The sequence below is a fragment of the Rhinatrema bivittatum genome, chromosome 11 (genome assembly GCF_901001135.1).
Source record: "Rhinatrema bivittatum chromosome 11, aRhiBiv1.1, whole genome shotgun sequence".
Taxonomy (NCBI): Eukaryota; Metazoa; Chordata; class Amphibia; order Gymnophiona; family Rhinatrematidae; genus Rhinatrema; species Rhinatrema bivittatum.
The window spans coordinates 77,742,103-77,762,543 of NC_042625.1; the positions used below are offsets into that span (position 1 = coordinate 77,742,103).

The 20,441-nt window shown below is 47.0% G+C and overlaps 1 protein-coding gene across 1 annotated transcript; it reads left to right on the forward strand.

Moving 5' to 3' along the window:
* Positions 1–1,268: 1,268 nt before the first annotated feature.
* Positions 1,269–19,897, forward strand: LOC115073315 (tetraspanin-15-like). The gene is made up of 8 exons (XM_029571632.1): positions 1,269–1,415; positions 10,430–10,615; positions 11,893–11,967; positions 13,753–13,848; positions 14,408–14,524; positions 14,782–14,829; positions 17,959–18,075; positions 18,586–19,897. Exons 1-8 carry the CDS (start codon positions 1,323–1,325, stop codon positions 18,754–18,756), a joined length of 903 nt encoding a protein of 300 aa, XP_029427492.1. The 5' UTR covers positions 1,269–1,322; the 3' UTR covers positions 18,757–19,897.
* The last annotated feature ends 544 nt before the right edge of the window (positions 19,898–20,441 follow it).

Here is a 20,441-nt window from a genome sequence, read left to right on the forward strand (position 1 = left end):
CACAGAGTGTCTGTCACACCCTCTGTCCTCAGCATGAACCTCTTTCCTGGAATCTTCCCATTACAAATAAGTCACTACCTAAACAGGTACTTTTGTTCCTGAAACTTCTCACACCCACATTAACACATTCTTTCTTTACTGAAAGAATTTCCCTTGGGAGGAAAATCAAACTTTAGCATAACAAATCCCTGTTTGTTTAACCGTCAAACACCTCTTGTGGCACACAGGCAATACTGTAGCCATGTGGCAAAACATGTCGTGGTCTGATGAAATGAAAATAATATTTTTTGGCCTGAATGCAAAGCGTTATATTTGGCACAAACCCAACACAGCACATCACCCAGAGAACACCACCCCCACTGTGAAGCATGGTGGTGGTAGCAACATGTTAGGGGGATGTTTCTCCTCCGCAGGGACTGGGGCACTTGTCAGGGTAGCAGGGACAATGAATGGAGAAAAGTACAGAAAAGTCCTTGAGGAAAACCTGCTGCCCTCTACAAGAAAGCTGAACCTAGGACTGAAGTTCACTTTTCAGCATGATAATGACCTGAAGCACACAGCCAAACCTACACTGAAATGGCCAAGTCAGAGCCCCGACCTCAATCCAATCGAAAATCTGTGCCATTACTTGAAGATTACTCCTCATGGAACCAGACAGAGCTTGAACAGTTTTGTAAAGAAGGATGGTCTAATATTTAAAAATCTATGCATAGGTGGAGCCCTATCCCAACAGATCCACAGTTGTAATTGCTTCCTAAGAACCTTCCACCAGAAAGAGGGGCTGAAGACTTATCTAACTGGATTTCAGTTTTGTTTTTTGGATACCATATGTTTATCCCCAGTAAAACATTTTGTCCTTGAACGGTATAGCGTATAGATGGGTGGAGAAAAACCTTAATTTAAATGCAAGTCTAACGCATTGCCATAGCAAAATGTGTAAAAATGTGCAAGGGGGTGTAGACTTTCTATAGCCTCTCTCTTTCTCCACAGATAGATATCGGAGTCCTTGCTTGCTTTTTCTTTTCCTGTGAGATAGCCTGACAAATTTGAAATCAATAGCAAACCACCAAAGCGGCTGGGGTACCGCTCGCGATCCCTCCGGTCTAGAAGCCTACGATCAAGGATGCAACAATAGCCGGGCTGAGTCAGAATGCGCCCCGCTGTCGGCAGGGCAGGCGCAAGCAGCCAATCAAACGCCTGGGCTCAGAGCCCAATCGGGAGCCGAGCAAGGCGACCTATCAGCTTGTGGCTTACAGGGATTCCTTGGGCGTGAGCAGGCGCCGCGCCTGGCTGTCACTCTTCCATGGCGAGGGGGAGGCAGCATGGCAGAGGACAAGGAGAGCATCCGCTACTGCGCCAGGTTCTCCTACCTGTGCCTGAAGTTCACGCTCATCGTGTACTCCACCGTCTTCTGGGTGAGTGCCCGCACTGTCTGGATATGCCGCCTGGGTGTTAATCTGAATGTGCATACTGTGTGTGCATTGCTCCGGATGTACGCATATGTATTGCATGAACATACAGTTAAAGGCTCAGATACAATTTGGAACCCAACGTGCCTCCCCCCATTGTTTTGACCATCATATTGACAAAACGTAAGTTTGTTTGGTTTTTTTTTTTTTTTTAAATAAATGAAAAGGGCACGTTCTGGTGGTCCTTTACTTTTTGGTAGCAGGAAAGCCCTACATGAAAGATAACAGGTTTACCCACATTGCACATTGCTGTGGTGAACCCTTATCTGTCTGTGCATGTCTCGGCAGTAACGATCGTGGTTCACTGCTGCTGACCGGCATCTGGTGAACATTAGGCATCCAAGGAGCTTTCACAGCCCGGTGAATGGTGGCACAGGTGCATCCCTCGGTACCAGAGCAGGAGCTGGGGTCCCACCGCGCCCCAGGGCTGTTACCAGCGCTTGGAAGGGACTACGATGCATAAAGCGAAGGCAATCGCTAGGCTGTCCACGCATGGGAAGCAAGGCTCTGTCTGCCGGACTTGTAACGTGTAAAGCAAGTAGCTGCCAGCCCCGGGTCTTCCCGCAGGGTGAGGTGCAGGAGGAATTATCACCGTGAGAGGGGATCCCCGTGGCGTCCCCTAGCCCCTGCGCTCTTGGCGTGTGTTTGGAGGGGAAGGGGGTGCGTGAGGGCCTTCGCTCACTTCTCCTCCGGCATGGAAGGCTCCTAAAAAAAAAAACCGAGGCGCTTCTCGGGTATTTGCTCGCAGGGGTGGAAGCCGCACGGTAGCCACAGCTTTGTAAAACTGGTTCTGGGACTGCCTTGCCAAACCCGTTCCAGGCTGGCTCCTCCTGCCCGCCCCACCCCCCAGCTTCAGCTCCCTCTGCCTTGCAAACGCCACCTCCTGAAGGTATTTAAGGTACAAGGTGGGGGTGAGGGGAACACCAGTGGTGATCATCTGCCAGGTCATCAATCTGGAATCTTTTGTAACTTTCTTTTTCCCATTGGGGAAAAATGTGGAAGGTTATTTTGGTTTTTTTGTTTGTTTTTTTTTAAAGAAAATTATCACTGGGGGAGAGATGTCAGTGTAGACCTTCTAAACAAAAACGAGAGAAGCATGAAAACCACAGAAAAGAACTCAACAACAAAAATATATTTGAAAACTGAGATGAAGTGTGGACTTTCAGCCATGTTCCTTATATTAATGCCATTATGAGAGTGTCTGTCCTGGTGAAGGCCTCATGCACCCCCTGGGGTGATGCCTACATATAGCTGTTCTGGGACTCCCAGCTCACACAAGCTCCAGTTCTCTCCTTTAATCGGGCTTTGTTTGAAAGAATTACTGCACAAAGCAAATGGAATGTGAAGGGGAGGCTGCATTGTTCTTCCTCTAGCTAACGTCACTCATTCTCTGCCCCAGTTACTGGAACTGGAGCAGACCTGGGCTGGGAGTCACGAACTGGAGAGGCCAGCTGCAGGGAGAGGCATTTGTCACCACAGGTGAGGAGGGAGGGGACTGGATAGCATCTTGTATTTCATTCTTTTAGCATTGTTACTGGGCTCTCTGCTGGTAGGGATGTGACCCATGACCTCACACCCTCTCAGGTGTCTGATTGGTCTATAGTGGAGACACCATTGGCTGTATGTTCTGTGACACATGGGGAAGCAGAGACAGCATTAGGCCCTTGGGGGCCCTAAGCAGGGGGGGGGGAGGGGAGTGAATAGATAAAGAAAAGATTAAATGATTTCTTTGTGTTTACTGAAGAGGATGTTGGGGAGGTACCCGTAATGGAGAAGGTTTTCATGGGTAATGATTCAGATGGACTGAATCAAATCACGGTGAACCTAGAAGATGTGGTAGGCCTGACTGACAAACTGAAGAGTAGTAAATCACCTGGACCAGATGGTATACACCCCAGAGTTCTGAAGGAACTAAAAAATGAAATTTCAGACCTATTAGTAAAAATTTGTAACCTACCATTAAAATCATCCATAGTACCTGAAGATTGGAGGATAGCAAATGTAACCCCAATATTTAAAAAGGGCTCCAGGGGCGATCCGGGAAACTACAGACCGGTTAGCCTGGCTTCAGTGCCAGGAAAAATAGTGGAAAGTGTTCTAAACATCAAAATCACAGAACATATAGAAAGACATGGTTTAATGGAACAAAGTCAGCATGGCTTTACCCAAGGCAAGTCTTGCCTCACAAATCTGCTTCACTTCTTTGAAGGAGTTAATAAACATGTGGATAAAGGTGAACTGGTAGATATAGTATACTTGGATTTTCAGAAGGCGTTTGACAAAGTTCCTCATGAGAGGCTTCTAGGAAAAGTGAAAAGTCATGGGATAGGTGGCGATGTCCTTTCATGGATTACAAACTGGCTAAAAGACAGGAAACAGAGAGTAGGATTAAATGGACAATTTTCTCAGTGGAAGGGAGTGGACAGTGGAGTGCCTCAGGGATCTGTATTGGGACCCTTACTTTTCAATATATTTATAAATGATCTGGAAAGAAATACGACGAGTGAGATAATCAAATTTGCAGATGACACAAAATTATTCAGAGTAGTTAAATCACAAGCAGATTGTGATAAATTGCAGGAAGACCTTGTGAGACTGGAAAATTGGGCATCCAAATGGCAGATGAAATTTAATGTGGATAAGTGCAAGGTGATGCATATAGGGAAAAATAACCCATGCTGTAGTTACACAATGTTGGGTTCCATATTAGGTGCTACAACCCAAGAAAGAGATCTAGGCATCATAGTGGATAACACATTGAAATTGTCGGTTCAGTGTGCTGCGGCAGTCAAAAAAGCAAACAGAATGTTGGGAATTATTAGAAAGGGAATGGTGAATAAAACGGAAAATGTCATAATGCCTCTGTATCGCTCCATGGTGAGACCGCACCTTGAATACTGTGTACAATTCTGGTCGCCGCATCTCAAAAAAGATATAATTGCGATGGAGAAGGTACAGAGAAGGGCGACCAAAATAATAAAGGGGATGGAACAGCTCCCCTATGAGGAAAGACTAAAGAGGTTAGGACTTTTCAGCTTGGAGAAGAGACGGCTGAGGGAGGATATGATAGAGATGTTTAAAATCATGAGAGGTCTAGAATGGGTAGATGTGAATCAGTTATTTACTCTTTCGGATAGTAGAAAGACTAGGAGGCACTCCATGAAGTTAGCATGGGGCACATTTAAAACTAATCGGAGAAAGTTCTTTTTTGCTCAACGCACAATTAAACTCTGGAATTTGTTGCCAGAGGATGTGGTTAGTGCAGTTAGTATAGCTGTGTTTAAAAAAGGATTGGATAAGTTCTTGGAGGAGAAGTCCATTACCTCCTATTAAGTTCACTTAGAGAATAGCCACTGCCATTAGCAATGGTAACATGGAATAGACTTAGTTTTTGGGTACTTGCCAGGTTCTTATGGCCTGGATTGGCCACTGTTGGAAACAGGATGCTGGGCTTGATGGACCCTTGGTCTGACCCAGTATGGCATTTTCTTATGTTCTTATGTTCTTAAAATGAGCAATTGCTTAGTCCGCATATGCCTGGTGCCGGCTCTGTGAGAAGAGAGACAGTACCACAGTTCCAGTGACTGCTGTGTGATGTGTTGATCCGCTGCCACCCAGAGACTGTGCAGACTGCTTGTGCCAGATCTGGAAGTGCTGCAGGACAGCCTGAGCGATTCCTGAAAAGCTGGTTTGTCTGTGCTGGAGAGCAGGTGTCGCCTGCTGCCCTTCCCAAACCTGTTTCCACTTACAACCTTCCTACAGGGGAGTGAAGCCTCTCTCCGCAGCGCTTCATTCCTCGTTCCTCCCACTCCTTGCAGCAAACTGCATTCTTCTGCCATCCAAAGCCCAAATGCAGGGCTAACCCAGGTTTCGGCAGGCGCCACAGATACTGCCATGTGGGCTGAGGGGAAACTCCTGGAACCTCTGTGCCCTCATGCCCTTTTTCCAGTGTTTTTTTCAGATTCCCTTGGGGCTTTTCACACAAAGGCTCTCAGTCCCCATCGCGGACAATGCAGCTGTTGAAGACATTTCCGCCGCTGCGCTTGGCACTGTGGCCCGAGGCGGGGTCAGGACCAGCCAGGAGGGAGGCAGGCATTTGCCAGGCGAAATGTGCCAACACTGGGGCCTTCAAAAGCATTGTCTTCATCTTTTCATGCTTGGGAGGAGAGAGAGGGCGGTAAAACAGTGCCTTCAGCTTTGATGTGTTGCTAGGAAGAGTTGGGACAGGATATATGGAAAACACAGTAGCAAAGTGTTACAAACAGCCTGTTTTGAGGCTGGGGTGGGCAGTGGGAGAAAAGGGACAGTAATTTTACTTTCCGGTGTTCTTGTGTTGCATACTTGGCTGCACTGCTCCTTTTAGGCCTTGTAGAGATAGCCTGGCCTTTAGCGTGCTTTGTCTGTGACTTGTCTGTTTATATTCCCAGGTTTTCCCATCTTACTCCTTTTGCTGTTGCATAACAGCGTTTAGGTCATTTTCCTCTGAATTACCGATGGCAAAGAGATAGGAAGCTGACTGCATGGTAAACAAGGAATAATTTGGAGCACTGCTGTGTGGTTAGAGTAAGGGTCCATACGCTAGGGTAGGCCAAGTTTTGGCTTCAGTATGTGCCAAGAGTACAAAGACCAGGGGTCAGTCACACAATGAAGTTACTAAGTGATACATTTAAAATTAATAATAAAAACATATTTTTACTCAATGTATAACTAAGTTCTGGAATTCGTTGCCAGAGGATGTGGTGAAAGCTATTAGTGTAGCTACGTTTAAAAAAAGGTTTGAACAGATTCCTGGAGGAAAAGTCCATTAATCATTTATTAAGTAGGGTTTGCAGAAATCCACTGCTTATTCTTGGGTTAAGCAGCTTGGGATCTTATCTACCCCTTGGGATCCTGCCAGGTACTTGTGACCTGGCTTGGCCACTGTTGGAAACAGGATACTGGGCTTGATGGATCTTTGGTCTGACCCAGTATGGCAAGTCTTATGTTCTTATGTGCTAAATGAGTCCCAGTAAGTGAATGGCCTTAATGCTGGGGTTGGCTGAATTATTAATATCAGTGTGTGCTGATTGGTTGGATGGGTTCCTGTAAAACAATAGCCCATACACTGGGACTGGCTGCTTTACTGGTTTGGATCAGGCCCAGTAATCCTCATATGCTGTGGGATTGGCTTCAGTATGTGTTGGATGGGATCCCCAGGACAGGTTTGGAAAACCCAGAGTTAATTCTACATGCTGGAATTGGCTAAAGTACTGTGCCAATTGGATGGATGGCATTCCTCTGTCTAAGCCAATGGCTCTTCCTTGCTGGACTGAAGTTAACAAGCAGGAAAAAAAAAAAAATCAGATGTTGTCCCCCATGGCTGGTGTGTGTATAAGTTGTGTGCACTGTCTGTGCCATGAAAGCTTTCCCCCTGCAGTATCCCCTATCTCATACACCATCCACACAAGCAGATTTCCTTCTTGCTATGCGCTTGTTAGGTTGTTTTTGTGTAGTAAAAGCAGCCATTGGCCCCAGTCCACCACTCCCCCTCGTACTTCTGTAATAACCAAGAACTGCGTCTCTCAAACTGCCGGCTCCAGGGGTTTTAAGGACAAGTTTCAAAATGGATTAACATGCCGATAAGGCCCTGTCTGATAACCGCCCCCCTCAGTCCAGCTGGGATCATGCGAGGGGCTTCCATGCGGCATGTACATTTAGCCCATTCGTGGGGGGAGGGGGTGGCATGCTTACGTTGGGGAAGATGTGACAGTACTTGACCATTTCAGAAGTCTTCATGCACTTTTACTCTTGCGATATAAATGGGTGAAATGCATGCAGGTGCTTTCATCACGCTCACTTTTTGCTAATATTCAAAGAGAAATTACCCAGGCAGCATCTCTAAAAATTAGCATAAAGTTTTGCATGTTGAAAGCATGCCGCTACATGGGCTATTGGACAGTTGCCTCCTGTATTTCCTCTGTTTTAAAGGCAGCCTGTGTTGGTTTGGGTGAAGTTTGGTTGTCATTGCGGTGGAGAGCACATGCACGGGTGATGCCTGGGACAGGCAGCATGAAATCTATTTAACTTTCGTGATCCTGGTCACCTGGTTTGGCCACTCTGGAAACAGGATACTGGGCTTGATGGACCTTTGGACTGACCAGGCCCGGCACTACTGGGTGTGCATACTGTGCAATTGCACAGGGTGGAAAACCTGGAGGGGCAGCAGAAGAAGTAGCCCACGAGGCCGCCGGTGGACCTGCCCCACCAGCGGACCTGTACCACTGGTAGCCAGGAAGAGGCCTGTGGAAACCTCTGGTAGATCGCATTCCACCGATGAACGGAAGTACAGAAGGCCCATGAGGCTGCCGGTAGACGTGTGTGTGTGTGTGTTTTCTAAAATTTAGTTTGAGCTCTTAATGATTGGATATTATTCTCTTCCTTGGATCATTGGAAATATTTATTTATTTATTTCGGATTTTTATATACCGACATTCTCAATACAAGTATCGAATCAGGTCGGTTTACATATAACAAAACTTTCGCACAAATGGCGTTACATGGAACAGCGTTTCTTAACATATAACGTATAACATATAGCATTTAGCATATAACCTATAACATATAGATATTAATAATAAATTAAATTAAATATTACATAGATAATAATAATAGTAACTCGTCAACAGGACGTAGGTAAATATTCGGCATGTTTATAGCGAGAATAAATATCTAGAAAAAAAATTAAAGGGTAGACTAAATTGAGATTTGAGGGTATGGTTTTACTAATATGATTGATTTATATTCCTAGATTTTATTGTTTGATGAATGATTTATGAGGACTGGTGATGTTTCTGGTTTTCCCTTGCTGCATTGCATACAGAGTCTGGCTTGTTGCGGTTTGTGGTTCAGTTTCTGTTTATAGCTCTGAATTTATAGTTCATAGTCTCTGAATTTGGTGAGGATGAGGCTGTGTTCTGCATTAATTGAGTTGGAGTATTCTGTGTTTAAAAAAAAACAACAAAAAAACATACAAAGAGGAAGGGGCAGCACAGTAATTGTTCGCACAGGGCAGCAAAAATGCTAGCACCGGCTCTGGTTCTGATCCAGTAAGGCAAATCTTATGTACTTATGCTGATGGGTCACATCCATGATGGCAGTCTGTGCTCTGTGCTGCAAGCATTCTGCCTCCCATCTCCGTCCCACACGCAGCACAGATTCCAACATAAAAGTGTCAATGAGCTCACAGCTGTTTCACTGCTCAGCACATGCCAGGCACAGCTATTCTTTCCAGTCATGTTTCCTTCAAACCTGGGCATACCAGGACCATGAACCCCCTTGAGGGTTGACAGACTGAGACAGCCATAGCCCCCTCAGCATGCAAAAGACAATGTGGTCCGTATGTGCCTGTCATAGCCGTGTATGACACCTGGTGGGGACAACTATAACTGCCCTCGTGTCTGCCGTGCCTTGATCCTCAAGCCACGACTGCTTTGCTCGGTGCACAGCAGACACGTGTCCACAGGCTAGCCGCAAGCTCTCCATTGGGAGAGAGGATACCACATTTCCCGTCCTGTTGGGCACGAGACAAGTGAGCAGACACGGAGGCAGGCACACACTGCGGCACACGTCCCCTGGTGAGATCCAGACGAATACTCCGCAGCATCTCCTCTCACACCCCCATAAAATTGCCTTCCCCGTACGTATCCGGATCAGCCCAGACTCCTGTGTTTGTCTCCATCTGCTGGCAGGGATGAATAGAGTGTTTCACTGACACTGCTTCATAATCCCTGGTGCCACCTGCAGTTCCCTAGTATTTCTCTGCCTCCAGCAGATAGATGGTGGCTGGTGCATAAACCTGCGGAGTGTGAGCCTTTCCTCCTCAGGGGTGTTTGGGTCCTGGTGGATCCTTCCCTGCTTGGTTGAGGTGGACGAGCTGGAGGCTGGTGACGTTTTTGTATGCTCACTCCTTTAGTCCGTGGGATGTAAATCTGGTGATCCAGATCCCCCCTTCACGAGGCTGCTTGGGCGTCTGTAGGCTCAGGGCAGCTGGTATATATATATATTTTTTTATCAGCTTGCCTTTCTTTCTTTAAATTTCTGGTTTGAGTCTCTCCTTATATCTTTTTGCCTTTTGCTGAACCTGAGCTGGACAGCTCCGTGTTCTCTGCAGAGCAGAAGCTGACCAGAGTTTTAAAGTTGTTTTAAGAAAAAAAAAAAAGGTATGACTGTCATCACGGGCGGCTCTCTCTCCCTCCGGGCCCTATTTTGTAGCGGGTGTGCAGGCTCGGTTTTTTTGCTCCCGTTTGCCATGTTGCCCCACGAACCACAAAGGCTGAAAGGAGATGTCGGCACCCCCCTCACACAGACGCTGACCTCTCTGTTGCTACTTTCCTGGCAACACGTCACCAGGAAGAGCCAGCCTTCTGCCTCTCTGCCCTCTCCCCATCCCATCCCTTACCTCATCCAACAGCAGCAACAAATCGCACACAGCTCGCATCTCACACCTCCTCCTTCTACACAAACGCCTCGCTTGGTACACGCTCCCATCTCTCTCACAGCATATGCAACCTCAACTACCACACACACACCTTCTTCCACAGACTCTCATACACTCGCAGACCAACATCTCAAAACCTAGATATCTATACCCTCGATCTGCTCAGCATTAGTCGTAGCACATCCCTGTCCCATAAGATGCCACCTTCACACAGTTCATCCGCTAATGGCACGCACAGCGCATTATCAGCTTCAACCTGCCAAGACCACTAGCTCCAGTTATCAACCTGACGGTCCAAGCCCTAAACGATGCAATACTCACTGTCTGTCATGCAGAATTCACAACCCTTAACTTTCCCTTCATTACTGACAGGCCCTTCGTGGTCATTAAGAGATGAGTCCGACAGTTCTGCCTCACTGGATCGGAATAAACAGGAATGCTGGACTGCTTGCATGGCTTTTCATCGCTCGCCTTTTCCTTGCAGTTAATAGGTGCCTTTGTCCTGGCGGTTGGTATCTACGCAGAAGTGGAACGACAGAAGTACAAAACTCTGCAGGGGGCTTTCCTGGCTCCAGCAATTATCCTCATCCTGCTGGGCATCGTGATGTTCATCGTCTCCTTTGTTGGTGTCCTGGCTTCCCTCCGGGATAACCTCTGCCTCCTTCAAGTGGTAAGAATGTAATGGGTTCTATGATACTCTGTTTTTGGCTCACTGGCACCTAGGGTCGGGTGTCCGGTTTTATGGTGGTTCGGGATGAGACCCGGACTAGATGCTACGGTGGGGTTAGGGGATGGACTATGGACTCTGTGTGAGGCTGAAGGAGTCACATTGAGGGCAACTTTCAAAGCCATTTAACTTGCCTGGTGTCCCAGGATGCCACGTATGCCCTATCCTGCACTGCTGCCAAATTTCTGGAAACACCACACACAGACATGCCGTTGCAGTAAAACAGTTCTTTCTGTAAGTCTCAGGGCATTCGCTGGACAAAACAGTGCCCAAGGCAAAGGTTGCTTTCAATGCTGCCTCCTCCCTATCGGGGCTCAGAGACTAACTCAAAAAGGCAGCCGGGCACCCTAGAAACAGCCCTGGTAAGCCTATTACTGCATGGGTACAACAGCAGGCTACTCCCTGAGGCTCCAGGACGATGCAAGCATGGAGAGCAGGCATTGCCCTTGGGCTGACCCAAACCTTGTGCGGCCACCCACACTTCCTGCCTGAGCTATACGTTAATATACAGCCAGCTCCCTCAGCTTTCACCTCTTAAGCTAGAATGGCAGTGCTAAGTCTCTACCACAGTTGCTCTCTGACTGGTCCTTCCTGGCAGCCCTCTGGCCCCGGCCTTCCCAGCTGCCCCATCTCTTCATCATGCGTGGTCTGCCTGAAAGACGCACTCCTCTGGTTGGCTTTGAGCCGGTTTAAAAAGAGGCATTCCTGCAGGTGGTTAGATGGGGAGAGAATAAAAGAGCACGCATGCAATGGTGGCCCTAATCCACCGGCCACATGGATAGCAGATTTCACAGTGTGCGGGCGCTTTTGGGGTGGTTTCCCTTTCAAAACTGACTGCGGTATATGCAGGCTGTTAAAAAAAAAAAAAAAAGACACATTTTGATCTCTCTGTGCCTCAGTTCTAATGCCAAGTCTGCCGATTGACTCTGTGTGTGACCTTGAGGCGGTCGCTTTCAGCTGGTGTATGTCCTCTTCTCCCATGTAATATGCATTTTCTCATGATTCGGGCACTGATCAGCGGGGAGGGAATGCCACCTGCCATGAGGAGGGTGTGCCAGTGCACGCTATGCTTGGGGACAGTCCCAGCACTGGCCAGCAGGACTGGCCTGAAAGTAACTGAAGATGACTCCTGGAGGGACACAGCAGGTGCTCTAAGCTGGACAGGGCGTGATGCAGCATGTCTGCCATGTCTTTTGACTCCTCCTTGTCTTCTCTTGCAGTTTATGTACACCCTTGGAGTCTGCTTGCTGCTGGAACTCAGTGGTGGCATTGTGGCGCTGATCTTCAGACATCAGGTGATACAAACATGGATTCCTTGTATAAGTGGCCTCTGCACTGTCATTAAACAGAAAAGAATCCCAACTGGAGCGCTGCTCAGGGGGAGGGGGGGGGACTGATGCATGTCCCTTGGGTAAACCCTCCAGAGGGGTAGCCATGTTAGTCCCTGGTAGCAAGAACAGCACGGAGGCTGATGGCACCTTGCAGGCAGATTTATTGAGGTGCGCGTTTTTGAGGGCAAGCGTCGCATGGGATGCAGTGGAATCTTTGTCCTTGAAAGCTAACGTTTCAATAAATCTGCCCGTCTATAAGGTGCCACCAGCCTCGGTGTCGCTTATGCCCAGGGGGGAGGAAAAGGAGGATCTGCCAAGGAGTGGGAGAGACAGACAGGGGAAAACAGAGACAATAATTATGAGAGTGGAACAGATGGAGAAAAGTCGGAAAGGCTAACAGATACCATCAGTGCTAAGGAAAGAGAAGCCAATGCATTTTCTTGGGGCTGGATGCAGACACTGAGTCTTTACTTGTATTACAGAGCTTCCATTTATTTTTCTTTTCTTGGCCTGGCAGACTTCTTCTGCCTCCTGGGCTTCCAGCTCCATTGGAAATGGCCTTTCTCGGGCTACAATGCCATGAGCCTTCATTTGTAACCAAGCAATGTTGTGTTTTTTGTTTTTTTTTCTTCACATCTGTATGCAAATCACTTAGCCCTGCCATTCTACGTTCAATTTCCTCTGCCGGGGGCCACGCATCAGGGCTCCTTCTGGATCCTTGCGATCGTGGGCCCTCAGTTCGACCACAAGCTGTCGCTATTCATGTGCCGACTGGCACCTCCCTCCCCATCTGGCCACCCAGGGGCTGTGACCTGAGCCTCTGCAGTATCCTCACCTGGCCCGGGGAGAAGAAGGCAGGCCTGGGACAACATTCCCTGTAGGGCCATGCATGCCACAGAGCGAGCTGTAGTGTCTGTACCACTCGCCAGGACCTGACAAGAGGGGCAGTGGTAGCTCAGCCCTACTGCTGCCGACTGCTCTCCACCATTTGTGCCGGCTGTGCGAGCATTTTCAGAGCTTGTGGGCTGGCACTTCCTGGCTGCTGACTTTGGTACCCGCTTGCCGTGCTGGCACAAAGCGGTTGGCAATGGTGGGGCGGGTTTCCGTCACTCAGATTAGCCGAAGGAGGCAGAGGGTGCAAGGGGAAGGGAGAAAAAGGCAGGGGGTAGATGCCGGGGAAGACGTAGAGAGGTGAGGGGCAGATTCTGGGGAAGGAGGAAAGCAGGGAGCAGATGCTTACTGGGAAAAGGCATGCGGCAGATACTGGGAAAGGGGGGGGGGGGTGTGAAGAAAAAAGGCAGGAAGCAGGTCCTGGAGAAGGGAGGGGGAAGGCAGGGGGCAGATGGGGAAGAGGAGAGAAAAATGGATGCTTGGTGGAGGCAAGGAGGAAGAAATATAGAGGGATGGGAAAGGGGGAGTTACAGGATAAGAAATGGAAGGGTAGGCGAGAGGAAAATGGAGTGGAGGAGTAGCTGAAAGATGTGAGAACAGAAGGGAAGAGATGGAAGTTGAGAAGAGAGAGATGGTGAGGAGAAAGGAGGCGCTCAGCCTGATGGCAGCAGCCCTAAGGGGCGGTGCTCCAGTAGAAACCTCCCCTCCCCCCATGCACAGGTTATGTGCCCACCTGCACGCCCCTGGAAAATGTTAGAGGGACCATGAGCCTGGGAATCCAATGCCAGTCCTATGCCACTTTTCCGTCAGGCCAGCCACGAATGTCCCATTTCTAAATGGTTTTTTCCCCCCCTCCAGACTGTAGAGCTTTTGAATAACAACATCCGAAGAGGGATCAAGAATTACTACGATGACCTGGACTTCAAAAACATCATGGATTTTGTCCAGAAGCAGGTTTGTGTTACCATCACCAGTGGGAAAACTGACCAGAACATGAAGTGTGGTGCTCCTCCCCCGGGGTGGGACGACTCTAGGTCCAGCTTCTTGTAGTGAGGAGGGTCTCCCCAGGCTCTGTAAAAGAATGGTGACCTTAGCGGCTGACGCAGAGCATGGGAGAGGGACTTCCTGGGCCCCACCTGTTTCTGAGCGCTCTATTAAATCAGTAGCACTCATTTCGTTGTAAAGCACCCTACATCCAACCACAGATTCTGCAGTATTTTTTTAATGATAGCAAGAGTGCATCTGGCCAAGCAGGGCAACTTGCTCCAGTAACAAGGATAGATATTGGGATGAAAACCATTGTGCATCCTCTGATGCCAAGAAAAGTCTCCTTTGCTCTAGCGTGGCGCCGTGGGGATGCCAAGGATGATATTTCTTAAAACGACCCTCTCCAGTATCCTTTGCATACAGGCTCATACAGTTTAGCCCATTGGCAATGCAGCTTGCATGCAGACGGTATTTGCAAACCTGAAGATGATTACAGATCTAGCGAGTGTCTCTCTCTCTTTCTCAGTTTAAGTGCTGCGGCGGAGAGGAGTTTAAGGACTGGGAGAAAAACCCATACCATGACTGTCTGGCCCCGGGGCCGCTGGCCTGCGGCGTACCGTACACCTGCTGCCTGAGCAACAAGGTGCGTAGGCCACTCCCGTCCAAATGGAGCCCTGGTGCCGCTGCACGGTAACAATGTTGGAAGACATACAGGAGGCGGAGGGCTTTGCTTCAAGCGTTCCTTTCCAGGCTGAACATTTTACAAGCTTTTAAAAATAAATAAATATATATTCTTTCTGTGCTTGCCTGCTTTTACGTGAGTGACTTTCAGAGGCCGTGAGGGATCACCTTGTGCTTCTTTCTTTCAAGTCTTTTTTTGTTTTTCTGCTTTTACTGCAGTCCATCGTAATGAACACATTGTGTGGATATAAAACTCTCAACAAACAGGTAATTTTGATAATTTGTATAAAATTGTAAACTCTGGTGCATTATGACTGAGCTAACATTCTCTAGGATGCTGATTCTCGCTGTTTCTCTCTCTCCTTTACTCTGCATGTCGCTGCATGGGAAGACAATCCTAATGCATTTGATATTGGCCTAGCGGGGGGGGGGGGGGGGGGGGGGGGCAAGGGCGTTAACGCCTTTCAGGACGAAAAAAACACAATACAATAGGCTGACTGACGAATATATTCAGGGTGGACCGGAAAGGGGTTAAGGGGCAAAACATATGAGCAGTTGATACAGGAATTCCCTAACTTGTGCCCGCATTCCCCAGTGCTTCTGTGTGGGACTTAAAAAAAATAATTGGAAATTCATCTTGGTTAGGCAGCTTAACACAGCTAATGAATAGTTTGCAGGATTTGCCATTTGCTCTTATGCTTTTGGATTGGCAGCTCAGTCGGAACTGGGGCCTGGAATTCAGCACTATGAGCCTGCGTTCACAAATGCACAGGGGATTTTTTTTTCCCCCCCTCTCTTTAGTCTTTATACCTTGTCAACTCACCTAGCCCAGTCATTGCTACATCGGTGTTTTGCCACAGCGCAAGCACTGGGGCTCCTCTCAGAATCCTGCAGTCATGGGCCCTGAATCCGGCCACCGGGTGCCGCAGTTGTACAATGACTAGGCCGCTCCCCCCTCCAGGGACTGTAAGCACGGTCTGCGAGGCAGAGAAAGGGATGCCCAGGGGAGCAGAAGACCTGGCCCAGGAATGGAACCCAAGTCCTCTGCAGCATCCCCAGCCATTGAGCCAGCCTTGCTTGAGGTTCATTTTATCATGCACCCGTTTTCTCGTATTGGAGCTCGAATCTGAGGAAATGATCCACATAAGTAGAGTAGCCTAGGATTTACTTCCTCACAGACAAAACTGTTCATGTAACAGGGATGGCAAAATAGCCTAAAAGGTATTTTAAAAAGCCTTAATGGATTTCACTGGGGCTTCAAGACACCCTCCTTATTCCCAGCACACATGCCAGGATGACCATCGAGAGAGCCTTTGAACATTGGGCATCTTTCTTTTTCACAGTGTCTGCCTGCTTCGCATCCTCTTCTTATGCTGGCCAGGAGTGCAGGGGTCTCCTTGGTACCAACAGCACCTGCTTTTAGCCCATGTAGAGCTAAGGAGCAACAGAGCCTATTAACCTTCCACCGTTTAAGAAAAAGGAAGATGTGGGTGATCCCATACTGGCTCTCCCATTATCCTTTGAGTCCTTATATTTAATTGATGCTCTGGATAAGATGGGGGAGGAAGAATTTCCTTATTTGTGGATTTTGACTCAACCCAGATAGGGATTGGCTACTTCAGACTATTTTATCAAGAGAGGTTTAATGTTCCATACAGGCCGATTCAGTGGTGAGCGCACACACAGGCCACTCTCCTGTGCGCGAGATTCAGTAAATGAGGGCTCACGGTAAAAAGAGGCGCTAGGGACATTAGCGCGTCCCTAGCGCCTCTTTTTTGACAGGAGCGGCGGCTGTCAGCGGGTTTGACAGCCGACACTCAATTTTGCCGGCATCGGTTCTCAAACCCGCTGACAGCCACAGGTTTGGAAACCGGACACCGGCAAAATTGAGCGTCCAGTTTTCGAGCTGCGGGCCAATTTTTTTTTTTTTTTTTTTTTTTACATTTTTAATTATTTTTTACTTTGGGACCTCTGACTTAATATCGCCATGATATTAAGTCAAGGGTGCACAGAAAAGCAGTTTTTACTGCTTTTCTGTGCACTTTCCCGGTGCCGGCAGAAATTAACGCCCACCTTTGGGTAGGCGCTAATTTCTGAAAGTAAAATGTGCGGCTTGGCTGCCCATTTTACTTAGTGAATTGCACGGGAATAACCAATAGGGCCCTCAACATGAATTTGCATGTTGCGGGCGCTATTAGTTTCGGGGGGGGGGGGGGGGTGGACGTGCGTTTGACGCACTATTACCCCTTACTGAATAAGGGGTAAAGCTGGTGCGTCGAAAATGCGCGTCCAAATGTGGGTTAACAGTGCGCTCCGCCTGAGCGCACTGTACTGTATCGGCCTGTTAGTTTGTAAAGTAATAGTTTTTCCTGATGTTGCTAAAATGACCTGAAAGAAAAAGAAGCAACTCCTTATCATGGGGGCTAGAGTCTTACAACGAAGAGGCCAATTTTAGATACATTTTCCATATAAATGTGTTAAGTACCAGAGTTTTAGATGTATTATTTATGAACTTGCCCAACTGGCCTTAGGCCTGATATTTAGCCTCTATCCAGCAAACATATCCAGGATATTCATCATTGTGGCCGCTCTCCTGAATATATCCAGAAAACTTAGATAGCTAGATAAGTTTATCCAGCCAACTTTAGACCTGTTCAATAACCACCTGATTCATCAAGGTATCTTCCCATGGACACAGAATGGGAGAGATGCCTTAGTGCATTAGGCCCTTAGCTAGATAAGACTATAGTTTTATCTAAGCTAAGTAGATAAATAACTGCTCCCCGTTATGCCCACAACAGCCAGCTAACTACTAGCTGGATAAATTGGAGCTTAGCTGGCTAAGTGGCACTGAATATCCGGTCTCTTGTTCTTGAACACTAGAATTGGCAAAGCTGCTACTCTTGCTTCCTCCAGTATTTACCTCTAGGTTTGATTAAGGTTGAAATCCACTTTAAGAACAATGTGACGGCTATGCAATGGCTATTTTTCCTTTATTTTCTTTCTTGCCTGTTTTTTGGGTTTGAGACTTGGATCTTCCGACTTATTTGTGAACCAATGTATGCATTGAATTATTGTTAGTTTCCTTAGGATTTAATGATTTAATGATTTCATTCGTATTTTATTTTACTCTGCCCTTTGCTTAACAAAAAGTATTTCTTTGATCCTGAGTCACAATATCATAAATAAAAAAAAAAAATTAAAAAGGAGGGACCGCCAGGCTGAAATGAGGGTCAAAACGACTTATAGGTATTTCCCTTATTTCTACATATTCAACTGGATGAGCACGGCAACCACAGTACTTGGCCCGAGACTGAAATGTAGCTCTGTCTTTTTCAGTAGGTGGGGACCCCACAGAGTTTCCAGTCTAACAATGTGTCTCGCTTTCCATTACAGCGCCTGGAAGTCCAAAACCTCATCTACACCCGAGGGTGCACAGAAGCGGTCATTACCTGGTTTTTGGATAACTACAGCATCATGGCAGGCGTCTTGCTTGGAATACTTCTGCCACAGGTAAAAACTGTACCTCTGCAGTTTTTAATTCAGGGGTTCCGGGCAGGAGGGGCCTTCAGAATATAAATATAGAATGTGATGGCAGATTTGCTTTCTATTGCAAAAAGTAGACCCCAGTTAATCGCCAGCTTTCCTTTAGTTATTTAAAAGTTTTGTATTCCATCCTTTGCAATACAGCTCAGGACAGATTACAGCAAGAACATAAACATTGGCTCTCAGCTGATCATAGCATGCATCTGTACATATTCCTGTACAGAGTTTTTCTCAAGAACAAAGGACCCTGACCTCTGAGGGTCTTAAAGAGCAATGAGAATATTTTAAACTAGGAGAGCTTCTTATGCAGCACATCAAACTTTAAAAGTGTTATGAGTTCTTGTATTGAACAGCATATAAATTAGTAAGTGCTACAAATCCTAAAATTGCTTGGCATGTGTACCCTTAATTTATATCAAATTTTGTCCTGCAATATTTTGGAATGTGTGCGATATAACTTCTTGATTTATCCTGTAGTTTCTGGGTGTGCTGCTGTCTCTACTTTATATATCTCGCGTTGAAGATATCATCAGCGAATGGAACAGCTCGGCTGATGTCTTGCTTGGTTCTGCTCAGGGTCCACCAGAAATAGAATTCTCCACGGTTGGCTGCTGCCGGTGTTACCCTGGTGAAGAGACCAGCGTCTGAGAAGCATCGAGCTGCGCCATGGCGTGGTCAGAACTAGAAATGTGCTGTCAGGTCCTACAGGTCCTCACCACTACCAAGAGCAAAGGGTTTAAATTATTTAAAAGATGGAATTCCTGGGTTTCTAGTGGTAACTCCTTCCTTTCCAAGGCCTCTGCTGGATCTACAAGACAGCTCTCTTGCTCAGCGGTGCTCCTGAATCAAACACAGGATTCCTGGCCCCAGGAACAATCTCGTTGCTGTTGCTCTTTCCATGATAGCACTTGGTATCTCCTCAACAGAACGTAACAACAGTATTGTTTTACTGGGGGGGGGGAAAGGCAGAGAATGAAATACAGTAGAATAAAATGTGAAGATATTCAGCTACAGTGATCTACAAATTTTCTTCAACTTGAAACGAAAAATGGTTGCAGAGGAGCCATCAAATGTGTAAAATAAGCAAATACATTTTCTGGTGTGCTTGCTTACATTTTTGTAGGTGTTTTCCTTAACAAAAAAAATCTAATATGCATCCACTGTTAGAAAGTTGGGGAGACTCAGAGGACAGGAGGACTTAAAACCTAGGTTAGGCTGTACTACTATGGAAGTCTGAGGGCCCTGCCTGCAGTTTGAGGTTGCGCAATGCACTTCATGTGCAAGGTGTGCTCACTTAAGAGCCAGGGTTCATCCTTGCCTCCAGTTATTAGAAGGACTTGATCTGTTGGAAAGCTGCTTGAGGCACAGAGACGAAACGTTTGAAATAGGCTCCTGAAGATTCTCCACACCACCATTACACTAACCCGCGGCTCCATGTGTGGCGTGCAATGAAATCTGCTAAAAACTGAATGTTTTTAATACTTTACTCACTACAGTGCTTATGTTTTATATACATACTTGAAAATACTAGTGAGACACTAAACATTAATGTTGAGATTCTCAGAAATCAGGGCATATATGAAAAGCTGGAAAATCTGTTTTGGTTATAGCAGACTGCTCTGAAGATGGATTGTGCTACTCAGTCAGGGCAGACTGCTTTCTTATGGTTGAGCAGCAGTACTCAATAAGGAGTAGACTTGTAAATCCCGGGGTTTACGCACCCAGGCCAATTTTCAAACTGCCCAGCCAAGCGCGTAAACCCCGGGATGCGTGTAAGTCCCGGGGCTTGAAAAAGGAGGGGTCGGGGGGGGGGGGGGGGGGGGGCAGGGCTAGAGGCGCCTGGCATAGCGGCCATTTGCATACACAAGTTTTGAAAATCTACCCTTACCTGTTTGAGAGGAAACTTATCTCAAACAATATTTACTTTAAAAACCGCATTCTCAGATTCGTGCTTGGACAGCTCATGCAAGCTTGCTGACTGATTTCCATGTGGTTCAAAAAGATGCTAGCATTGGGAAGTATCATTCTAGTATATAGCAAAGAAAAGTAGATATTTTTATATTTGTTACAGCTTTATTTATATATTTTTTTTTCCTTCAAGAGGAACTGCTCCACACTTTCCTGTGGCACCTTGCCTCTTTGTGCCTTTAATAGACCTGGGATTCTGAGGTGCAGAGATAAATATGACACAGTGGAAAAGAAAGTAACCCAGAGGGGCTGAAGAAGTAGTAAAACTGATGGTCTGAATGCACAGACAGTGCATTCAGTCTGCAGCTGACAAACCCAGCGAGACGTTCAAAGTATCAATATTTATACAGTGCAATCTGTGGCGA